The sequence below is a fragment of the Morone saxatilis genome, unplaced genomic scaffold (genome assembly GCF_004916995.1).
Source record: "Morone saxatilis isolate NCDOM2014 unplaced genomic scaffold, NCSU_SB_2.0 Contig20, whole genome shotgun sequence".
Lineage (NCBI taxonomy): Eukaryota > Metazoa > Chordata > Actinopteri > Moronidae > Morone > Morone saxatilis.
In genome coordinates this window covers 1,621,709-1,633,398 of record NW_023339763.1, presented here as the reverse complement: position 1 = coordinate 1,633,398, position 11,690 = coordinate 1,621,709, and the positions used below count along the sequence as shown (strand labels likewise).

Below are 11,690 nucleotides of genomic sequence, written 5' to 3'. Positions count from 1 at the left end.
AGAAAGCTTTCACATTGGCACAATGTAACCCTGACTTTAGCCCAGGGTTTGCTGACCATGCTTGGGACTTTGTGGGTTTTATCCTCTGAAAATAGACTAAACACAGGGCTAAAAGGTGCCAGTGTGATAGAGGGCTAAAGTAAACAAACATTTAACCCAGGGCTAGTCGAACCGCAGTGTGAATCGTAGAGAAGGAGTTATGTTCAAAAGCCATTTTACCTCTCTGTTGTAATGGTATCAAAGTCTAAAGTCTTTGTGAAGTGGGACAAAAAAATCTCAAGGTTCATCTGCCAAGAATAAAGTACACGACTCTTCAAGGTCTTGAAGACAAAGGTAGCACTGCCAAAGCTCTAATGTTATTATTATTACGCTGCACAGTTCTGACGTACGGTGTAATACAAGATATACCACAAGATGGACAGATATTGAATATTATTATATATTATATATATTAAAGTATTGAGGGATTGTTTAAGGAAAACAAGAATGTGCTTGCCCCAATCTCCAAATTCAATCTTGAGCCATCCAGCTCAACCTCCCTCTCTAAATTTATTTCCTGACATCTATAAACCAAAGTCAGTGCCACATTTCAGTATAGTTCAGAACAACACGTCTAACCTGAATAAACACCTGGTCAAATACAAAATATATCTAAAAGCTGAAGACTGTAACACTACCATGTTTAATAGCCTGAAAGCAAAGTCCCTGCAGCCAGCGCAGAAGTTAAACCCTCCATGTAAGACGAAACATTAAGTCAAGCATCGACTACTTCGGGTAATGAATTATCTAGTTGGATAAGTTGTTGCTGGAGATAACGGGGTATTATCAGGGTGATAATTTAGGGGGGACACTTAAAGCTTATTATTAGGTTAGTATACCTGTGAACAGTTGTGAATGAAATACTATTTACAGTATGTAAGTGGCAGTAAGAGAAGTTTGGACATTGGACCAACCCTAGTTATGATAACTTGAATTCTCATGGTGTCTCCGTACCTCGCAGCCAGGCAGTAAACGGCGTTAGTAGCTGCCGTGGGTTTGCTTCCCTCTCCGCTGGTTCCGTTGCTCTGAGGGCCGGAGGACACGGATGTCAAGGCTTTGGAGACCGGACGCGGAACCATGTAGTTGGAAGCCCAGGCGGGCTGGTCGGGGGTGGAGGGCAGGGGTCTCCTCTGGAGTCTGGAGTCCTGGACAACCAGGGAGGGGCGCTCCGGAGGGGGAGGAGGGGGCAGCTCTCGCAAGGCCGGAGGCAGAGGTAGAGGCTTGTCTCTGTGAGTCTGGGGGAGGAGGTGGGAGGGGATGGTGGTGTTATTAACCAGCAGAGATCTGAAGACGATTAGCGGTTTGGTGGGTGAGTTTGACCTTTGAACACTCTGCTGCATGCACACAAATTATCACTGTGAACATTCAGGCATTCATACAGTTTGCAGGAACCTGACTTCCACAGTAATGCGTGCTTGCATGAGTTGTCTGACGGTGTGTGTGATAGCTTTAAGGCTAGTAGGAAATGGTGAATCTTTTTAAAAACCAAATCCCCCTTTTTTTCCCTGGGCAGTGTTTCTTGATGAGCTGCAGCAGAGGGGAACACAAAGAGGGAATTTTCCACTAAAACTAGAATTACCGTCTCACGGTTATACTCCTCGGCCAACCAATCGAGTTCCAGTTAACATCCACGCCCGTCCAGACTCATATATGTAGGGAATACTTTGAAGGAATTTAATAAAAAGGTATTAAAGTTCTTTTTCATCCATCTTTTTTTACTCCATTCCCAGAGAAACATGCCGTCTTTTAGAGGCTATTTTTAGAGGACTGACTGAGAGCACTTGAAGCTCAATGTCAGGAAAACTACTGCTGTGTGTCTGTCAGGGCCGCAGTATGTCCAAAATGATGATCATGATTACGAAAGTGGCCAGTTTCAAGTTAACTGACAAATACTCTGCACTTCCTGTGACTAGCTTACTTGAAGATAAAGGTCAACTCGTGGTTTTTACCAGTTAAATGATTTTAATGTGAAGCTGCGGCAGTAGGAAATGTTTGGTTTCTGTTAGCAGGGACTTCCAGGAATTAAAGTACTCAGGGTGTGTGTGCAGCACAAAAGGGAAACCGTAACATTTCGATCACACGCAGTGGCTGGATGGTTGATTTGATATTTACTATGAGCCAAGCACCTATTTTAAAACATCAAAATTGTAGACGATTACGTTTATTAAATCGTGGGAAGCCAAAATCTTTATTGTGATTAATATTTGATTAATTGTGCAGCCCCAGTGTCTATTTGTGTGTAAGTTCACTGAGTCAAATTCCTTGTAAGTGTTAAGCTGATTCCTGATATGCACGTCTGCTGCACAGAAGCTTCAAATTGCTAGCGACAATCTACACCATCAACCTAGGATTGTGTCACTTGTCCAAAAAAAGTGTTATTGTCGAACATTATGATGTCAAAGTGAAGTTACCCTTTTGGATGTAAAATCATTTTATCCTATTTAGACATTTATGTGAAATTGTCATCATTAGGATGAATGAATTTTTGAGTTAAAAGCCAAAAATGTGTACCAAACTACCAAATAATTTAATTAGTTCATCCTTGAGTCCAAAAACTTACTTACTAAAGAAATTCCCTCGAGGCATTCTTGAGATATCGTGTTCAGAGAATGGCACGGATGGACGGACAACATGAAAACATAATGCCTTCAGCCACATCGGTCGCCAGAGGCATGAAAACTACAATAAGAAGACTGTTATTTGTAAAATTCAGACAGCTGAAGCTCATAACTTATATTTGCTTCATTTGAACTTTAAATCGCTGTCGCACAGAATGAGGACGGGATTTTCTTCCACTGGAATCTCGTTTTTACATGCATTCGACCTGAACCACACACACACACCACACACACACACACAACACAACACACACCACCCACACACCACACAACACACACACACACACACCACACAAACAACACACACACCACACACACACACCTTGGCTGTGGTCCCGTGTCCCTGTGCACTGTGGGACTCTGAGGTCTCTGCTGCAGGAGTCCAGTCGGGGGGCACCGGAGGCAGCTGAGACACTGGAGATGGCTGGGCCGGTCAACTGCAAAAACACACACACACACACACACACACACCACAACACACACACACACACACACACACACACACACACACACACACACAGTTTAGTGCCATTAAACTAACACAATAGATAAAGTTCTACAACAGTCTTTTTATTATTATTTAATTGTCTTACCTTGGAGCAGGCCAGCCTGCTCATGACAAGGTGCTGGTCCTCCAGGCGATCATCCTCTTCCTCGTCATTGCAGGCAGCTTCCGCTCTGCTGGACCCCTGGAAACCAGCAAAGGAAGCCCCGCCGGCCTTCGGGTGGAAGGGGTCCACTACGATGGGCTCTGTGCCTTTAATCTCACAGCGACAGAACGGGCAGCCCTGACCCTCCGACTCCTGACGCACACAGGAAGCAAAGTTTGAAGTTTGAAGGCCTTCGTCAGATATGAGACACTTTACTCTTGTCTCTCTAACAGAGGGAGGTCTCAAAGGGAGACACGGGGAACTTGCAAGCCAGCAGTGAGCATCAGCTAGACGGGCTGAGGCAATGAAAGTCATGATGAAAGCAAGTGAAGAATCTTTACATTCCTGAACTTCTTCCACATTTTTCATACCTAAATTGATTTTATTCAAAGGCAAAATCCATAATCCAAGTCTAAAAAATGGTAATGTAGTTGAGAACTGATGGGAATACTGACCACTGAGTTACATTAACAGCAGATTTACGTTGAAGCTGAGCTTAAAAATGGTGACGTACATTTTTTTAATGAATCAGTAAATGAGAAAACTTTGTGTCTGTGAAATTCAGAGCTCAGAGGATTACTACAGCTTCTTAAGCATCAAATTCATTTCAAGGACTTTTACAGGCCCAATTCCCTCAAACTCAAGGACCCAACGCAGCTCAAGGTTAATTACTGGGAATATGATAATGTTGATATATGGTGTAAAGCAAAATTAGCAACTTGTTGTCTCATACAGATTAGTTACACAACCTTATGTGAAGTATAACTTAAATAAAAGACAGAGATCCCGTTCAGGAAGCATTAGCCCTACAGAGGAGGACAGGCTTTGTTTGTTGTGTGATCGAGGTGAAACTGAGAGTGAGGTTCACTTTTTGTTTTGCTGTCCTGTCTACGAGGACATTGGGATGTCCTTTTTGGCAACATGTCCTCCATTTATGATTGCGATCTTTTCTTGTAGAAAACCTTTTGTGCCAAACTTGGGAGAGCCGCTAGAATAATTTAAAAGCGAGCTGTATAATAATCTATAATCTGTAATGCTACTGTATTTTTGGTGTCTTGTAAACCTGTGAGGGTCGGGCACTTTGTGAGCATGACCCAGGCTTTACAGAAGCTCACAGACAACAATTTAAAAAAAAGAGAGGCTTGAATTGTGTTCACGCCACTTCTCAATCGTGCTGTGTTACAGTGATGGCACACTATGTTGTCTCTTGCCTTCTCTAACACAGCACAGACAAAAACTAGGCCTTGATGTTTCCCCTCAAATTCACAAACTTTTAAGGAACCACGGATCAAGAGTCACACTGATGTACTGACATGAATTATTGGGTCAAAGAAATCTGTTGTTCTAACCACTTCTGTATTTTATTTTTTTTATTTTTTTTTTAGAGATCGAGAGAGGCCACAGTCCGGTAGATGTGACATGTTTCGTGACGTCTGTCGGACTTTTTGCCAGTAAATGAGCCCGGAGCACCGGGTGCAGGCAGCATTAAGGGAAGGTAAACATTGTTCATGTGCATACACTACCCCCATTGTCCACTATGATACAAAGCTGGCTGAAAATCAGTTAAGTTTTAATTCATCAACAAACAGCGTCAACAGCAAATTTCAATAAGACCAGATCAAAAAAGTGAAACTAAAATATGAAGAAATATAACACGTCACTTTATTGAGAATGAATGGTCATCAAGAGGGAGTATTTTAGTGTGAAATTTTACAGTAACACTGAATCCACAAGCTTGCTTTAAATCCACAGCAGTAAGCAAAATAAAGATGCACTTCGCTTCTGACCTGTCAGGATTTACGGTCCTGCTCAAAAACAACGTAATAAAACTTTATAGTGTGCCTCACCTGCCAGGCAGTGAGACAGGAAGTGCACATCAGGTGCCTGCAAGGCTCGATCTTCACATCCTTGTCGTTCTCCGCACAGATCTTGCAAAGCTGGAAAGTGGAGCCCATCTCACAGTACAGCTCGTACTGCTCCTGCAGGGGTAAAGGAGGGAGAGGAGACACAGATTCATTCATTATCTTGTAATAAAGGCACTACAGTCGTCTATATTGTTAGTAGAAGAGGGTCGACTGGTTTGCAGATGGGAAACAAACCTGAGTAACTTTGATGTGGTCCTGTGGAGAAGGTTCACACAGCCCTGTTAAGTCTGGATTCTGTGCGCGACCATCTGGGAACAGATAGCTAGAGGACGGCCGCATACGTAAACACACACACACACAGAAACACACATACAGGTCAGTCAGTATTATAGAAAGTGAATTAACTACAATAAAACCAAAACAATGAGTTAAAAGATACTTAAACGCTCTGTAGACTTGAAGGAAATTGCAGTTTGTAATATTTTTATCTGAACATTGACTCCAGCAGCTTTACAGCCTCAGTTGAATAACAATGTTTATTTAAGCTGTAGTTCCTCTCATGTTCCTTATTTTTATGTCGCAATACTGCAATATATTTATTGCTGGAATGATGACAAAATAGTGAAGTGATCAAATATAACCTGCTGCTCAGAAGATTAAGACAGTCTTTTGGCTCTTTCAGGGCCACAGTGGAGGAATGTCTGATACTTTAAAAGATATTCCTTGCATGCTGCAACACATACAGGAAATGTTATTTTACTCATTGAATGTGCTAACTTGTTAAAATACATACCAGTGATGTATGCGACTCTACAGAATGCACCAAAGCCTTTAGCTTAAAGGTCACATATGAGCCTGTGTTTTTTTCCAGCTACGTCGGTTAATTAAGGATTTAATTCTCTCAAACCAATGTTGATTGTTGGAAAGACTAACATGGACAGTTTTGGTGAGTTTTATTTTGTTTCTGTCCACTTTGAATGAAGTTATGATGATATACAAGGTAAAATTGCTGTTTTTGTCTATGGAGTCTGGTGGATAGCAATATTTTGGCAGTTTTTGGTTAAACTAAAGGTCTGTCTCAGTTGGGATCCTTTCCATAATGCTGTCAAACACTAAGAATAACTATATGCGACTGTCAGTGGAAGAAACAACAACTTCTAGTAGACATACTTTGTCCCCAAGGACAAGTCCTGTCACATGGCAGCCATAGCAGGCCCTTTTGTGGCTAAATTTCTCAACTAACTCAGTTATTTCAACCAAAGCAGCATTAGTGATGGTTAGAAAGACGGTTTGGTGAGTTTTATCTTGTTTCAGTCCAGTTTGAAGTGTGTTTTATGATTATCTGCTAGGTAAAGTCACTGGTAGCACCCATTGTTTTGGTCTGGTGCAACATCTAGTTCATCGAGTGAATTTATCATTTTAAGAGTGAGTTCTGATCTGGTATAGTGGAGATTACAGTGGGGTGAAGCTGTAGAGCCACACAGGCAGTGATCTGTTACTTACAGCGATATGTTACTTACATCTTAAGCGACATAATGTCCCTTAAGATGTATAAATTGGAGCATTGACACTGTGTTGGACTCACAATCCCTCTCTGTATCCATCAATGAGGGCTTGGAAGAGTGGTTTGTTATGGGGGATGGTCTGCAGGATGTTCCCATCGGCTGTCACATAGCCGATCGCCCACTGGCCCAGCCGAGTGCAGCTCAGCCTGAAGATGTAGCTGTGAGGAAGACAACAATGTCAACCAACCGGACTCGCTTGGAAGTGTTTGACTGCAACAGTATGTTCAATGCAGCATGGGAAGAGCTCGTCCGTGTCTCACCTGCCGGGTTTGTGGATGAACCTGTGCAGCCGAGCCTTGACCTCATCGTAGGTTAGGAAGGCCATGTAACCGGGGTGTGTGACCGCCAGACTGTTCCAGTTCCTTAAAAGAGACGACCATGGCTACACAAAACACACACACACACAAATTAGTGTTCATGCTACAGATATAAACTATTTTTGGCTTTGAGCCTTATTTCCTACATCTGATTTTAGGATATGCAGACAGGATGCGATTCACCACATTTCCCATTACGCCACAGTTTCATACTAAACCTAAAATATTTTTAAACCTTTTCTTTTTTTTGTTTTTCCATTGCTTCAACAGAGCCTCTCTCACCCACAGTCAGTCCACAAAATATCTGCAATCGATTAACTAGTGGACAACCTTGCTTTGCTCTACCCCTCCTGTACGGCCCAGTGGACAATCTCACATGTTCTGTAGAGAAACATGGAGGGAGAGACATTCTCTGACGTGTACACTACATGGTGGATATTTTGCAAGCATGGACAAGGTAAAGCAAGAGTGAAGTGAAGCAGTGGTGCTAAAGTCATGTTGCTTTCGATCTTTTCGATAGGCTACAGTACAGCAGCCTTAAAACCTGAAGTCCAGAATTTCCTCAGTTCCAGTTTCCATTTAGAGTCCGTCTTGTCTACTTCTGCATAGACACTGCAGACTCACTGAAAAAGTGGTGACCAAGGCTGAAACATGCCAGCTGTGCACTCAGCTAAAATTGAAAATGTTTTTCCCCTCCATACAGCATAATGTTTGATCCTGTGTACTCACTGACTGAAGGCTCCTAAATGTTACTGCCCGTCACTAAAACACTACGTGGATCTGTGGATACCGCGACATCCCCAGAATGCTCTGCTGTTACCTGGAAGAGCCGGGTGAAGATGTCAAACTCAAACACAGAGATGTAGTCGTTGCAGGTGAGGTCGATGGTGGACTTGAGGGCCATGGCCTCCAAGCCCGAGCTGATGGGGTGAAACTCGTGGAGAGCCTGACGAAACGTCCTCCATGGCACTATGGTCCTACAGTACATGGGAGGGAGTGGGCCACAAAGTTAAAGGTTTTAGAGGAAACATTTATCACAGTTTGAATACCACACATTGTGCTTAAAATCTAAAGCTCAGGCTGCAACTACCAGACAGAATGAGTGTGAAAGAAAGGCTAAAACTGAGAAAAAAAGAGGGCAAATTCAAACAAATGTGCAGATGAATGTAAAAACTTGCAAAACAAGTTCTAACTACACTTCAAAATGTGCAAGTTTAGAGAGCCAATGCCTGAATTTACATAGATTTCTTTTTTCAATATTTGATTAAGAAAAAACTCACTTGTCCCCAAATGACCTCCTCCAAAATTCGGCAGCGTCAGCTTTGGTGATCCTGAAGTTGTCGCCCTGAAATAAGCCATTTGGGAAGATGGCTTTTAGCTCTGCTAGCATGTGACTGAAGATCAGCGACAGCTTGGTGAGGTTTCGCCTGAGTAAGAGGAAAGAGGAGAGAGAAACGATAGAAACACAAGTCAGTTAGTGAGGGATATTAGACTATATTAGTGTAAACTGGGTTTATTTGGGTTTTGGGCTGTTGGTTGGACACAACAATCAATGAAGAAAACACACTGACTGGCCTCACGTTTGTAGCTGGCTGATTTAAGACTTCTACATTCCCTTACATGCTGATTGAACCCCTGTTTTCCAGCTAAGGTTCCCCACTGTTTTCTAGTCTGAAAATACATTCACAAAGATGGAGTAGCAGGACTCATTACAACTGTACACTGAGCTCGAGTTCATCCAAGACCATACTGTGTACTGGAAGTCCTAAATCTTGACTATAAAATACAATACTATTAATCATCATTGAACTCATAAGCATTCAGAGAAAACATGGCACAATGAGCTTTACAAAAACACCCTGAGGCCTGACTATAAATGCAACTTTGATGGTTCAGATAGCACCACTGTAGCTTAGTAAAGCCCTGGTGACGGATACATTGAACTTCTTTCACAACAGTTGTTGATGCAGAGGAGCTGTGAGGAAATGCTTGATAGAATCAGAGGAAGGAGCTTTTGCTTAGTAAGGGGTTTTCTGAGAAAGAGGAAGTTAATGTGATTGTGACAGTTTAATCACGCCTCTATCATTCGAGTGATTTGACTTGAGTTCAGAGAGCTGTCCTACTTTCACCAAATGTCACAGGTTGCATTTCATCACAGTGACGGAAAGTCTTTAAAACAACACTGCACGTCCTACCAGGTTGCTAAGACAGAGCAGCAGCAGTGTCTTTCTTTAGCTACAGAGGTTAGCCGACCAGTTTAAAGCCCGTACACGCACTGTAATTATGTCAATAGGTCACTGCCAGCTTAATGTTGACAGAGTAGAATAATAGCTGTTCAAAAATGGGGCTACTGCAATGTACCCGAGCTACTTTTACATGTTTTTAAGTTCTGTTTTTGACAGTTTTATAGAAATAAGACGAACCAACAAATGGACAGAGGACTCACTTTGAATTTAATTTAGTTTGTGCTTCTTCCTATAAATACAACAGACTGTGTGTGTGTGAGGGTTTCTGCAGGTTTCAACAGTTTAAGATCCAGTTTAAGATGTTTTAAGAATGCTATTTAACGCCCATACGTGGCAACAAAAAGTGTTACGTGGCCTTGTCCCTCCCCCACTGAGGTTCATAAAGCAGAAGGATAGCAGCAGTAGGGCAACAAGGGCAGCTCCCAGAGGGGACTGTGTGGTACAATACAGACGTAGCAAGTGTTCTCAGTTAGAGCCACCCACTACTGAACTAAGAGAGAGTGCACTAATTACCTAACTTTTAAACATAAACTTAAAGACATGGCTAATCTTACCACCTCACCTCTGGCACTGCCTTTATATAATCTCACTGTTTTTACACATCGTCACTTTTGTAATGTACTTATGTATTACTGTGTATTGTATCGTTCTTGTTGTACTTGTTGTTGTTTGTTATAACCTGCCTAGAGACTCTGTATATATGAGCTAACTCAGGCACATTTACATTGAAGTGTAAACAGCAATGAATGATGATTAATGTGCGTTGTCTCTGGAAAATAAATAAAGAAATAACTAAGTTTTATAACCTATACACATTTTTCCCAAAAACACATTTAAACGTGAGACTGAATGCGACTTTATTAAAGTAACACTAACCTCATTAATCCAGTCAGTTGATAGAAAGCCTGTTTTTAAAGCCTAAAATTCACCTGATGTGTACAAAGCTTTCCACTTCTAGATGACAGCACCTTTTATAAACCAACCAATACTAAGCGCGATCCTGTACCGTAAAGCCACGTAATCCGTAGTGAATTAACTTTGAGACCGTGCTGCTTATAACACAGAGGCAGCTTCAGTCCGCAGCAGTCGTGCCAATTAGGTCGCTTAACACAATGGTGATCTTCAGGGCTCCTTTCGTGGCTGTGGAGCCAACTCAAACAATGATAAGCCTGATCTTCAGCTACCCAAACACCTTCCCTGCTTCTCAACTCCTTTCTGATGCTCCTCTAGTCTCCTTCCACCATGAAGAATTATGAGACATTAGGGTGTAAGCCTACCTGGGCTGGGAGTTCTCCTCGTACATCCTCTCTTTGGCCTCCTTAAAGAGGCTCATGGTCTGCTTAGTCTTGTTGGTCAGGTTCTCCATGACCACGCGAAAATACTCGTTCTCCCCAAGGATCTCTATCTTGCCCTCGTATCGGGACAGAATGGTGCGCAGGTGCTGGTAGGTGTCCGGCAGCAGGTCCAGGATGTAGGGAGGGCTGTTCTTCAACGCCACCTTGGGGTTCTGGCACAAACGCACCACCTGGATAGGGAAACATATGAGAGATTTTTCGGGCTATAAATTAGCTTTTTCATCATCATCCAAGTCTGAGTACATGCTGGCTGTCCAAACAAAAACGAGCTGCTACAATAACATTTCAGAAGTCAGTGACATTTGATAAGGGTCACATAAACGGCATATTCTGTTTGGATATTCCTAATTAGACTTTATTCCGAATCAAACATTTTCTGATGAAGAGATGTGAGATATGCTGATATTTTCCAGGTTTTAGGAGCCTTCTTTGGACGAATGTGCATCTCATTTGGCCCTTTTACAGCAGTTTGCCTGTTTTACGTTCAGCTCTGTGCGTTGCAAACAAACCAGCCAGCCAACAGTTTGCCGGGCCGGAGTGGAGACCCACGCAAGAAAGATTAGCTCACATTTGTGGTCAAAAGGAGAAATGTAACTGCTTTTAAACATTAAAAAAGACTTGGACATCAACAGGTTTTTGGATATGTGCAAATATTGCTAAATCAACCTTTTCAGGAACAAATAAAAGAGGGAGGCACTGTCAAACTTTGAAAAAAAATCCCTTTTCTTTTGACACAAAGAGGCAAAACTTTTACCGCGGGAGCAACATGACTGCAGTTTTAAANNTCATTAACAGCGAGGTTAATCAGAGTATGCAGAGCAGCATATAAACAGGACGCTGTGTGCGCTTGCAAACTCTTAAATTCTGTACTCTCACTTGAAATTAATGTCATGGTTTAATCAGTTGTATATTTTGTAAGGCCAGGTCACCCTTCTGTCCTGCAACCGTCCAAATATTTATTATTTAATCGTCCCTGACGGTGGGACATTCTTCTTCATTCTTTTCTATCACTTAGTTAATAATATATATATATAT

The 11,690-nt window shown here is 42.1% G+C and overlaps 1 protein-coding gene across 1 annotated transcript; it reads right to left on the bottom strand.

The window, feature by feature from the left end:
• Positions 1 to 786: 786 nt before the first annotated feature.
• Positions 787 to 10,825, bottom strand: LOC118331716 (E3 ubiquitin-protein ligase CBL-like; the record flags this gene model as incomplete). The annotated part of the gene is given in 11 exon segments (XM_035666783.1): positions 787 to 805; positions 994 to 1,274; positions 2,974 to 3,081; positions 3,221 to 3,460; positions 5,155 to 5,286; positions 5,407 to 5,494; positions 6,758 to 6,895; positions 6,998 to 7,119; positions 7,875 to 8,031; positions 8,335 to 8,481; positions 10,578 to 10,825. Coding segments are annotated over 11 exon segments (1,680 nt in total), but the record flags the coding sequence as incomplete, so codon positions are not given.
• Positions 10,826 to 11,690: the final 865 nt, after the last annotated feature.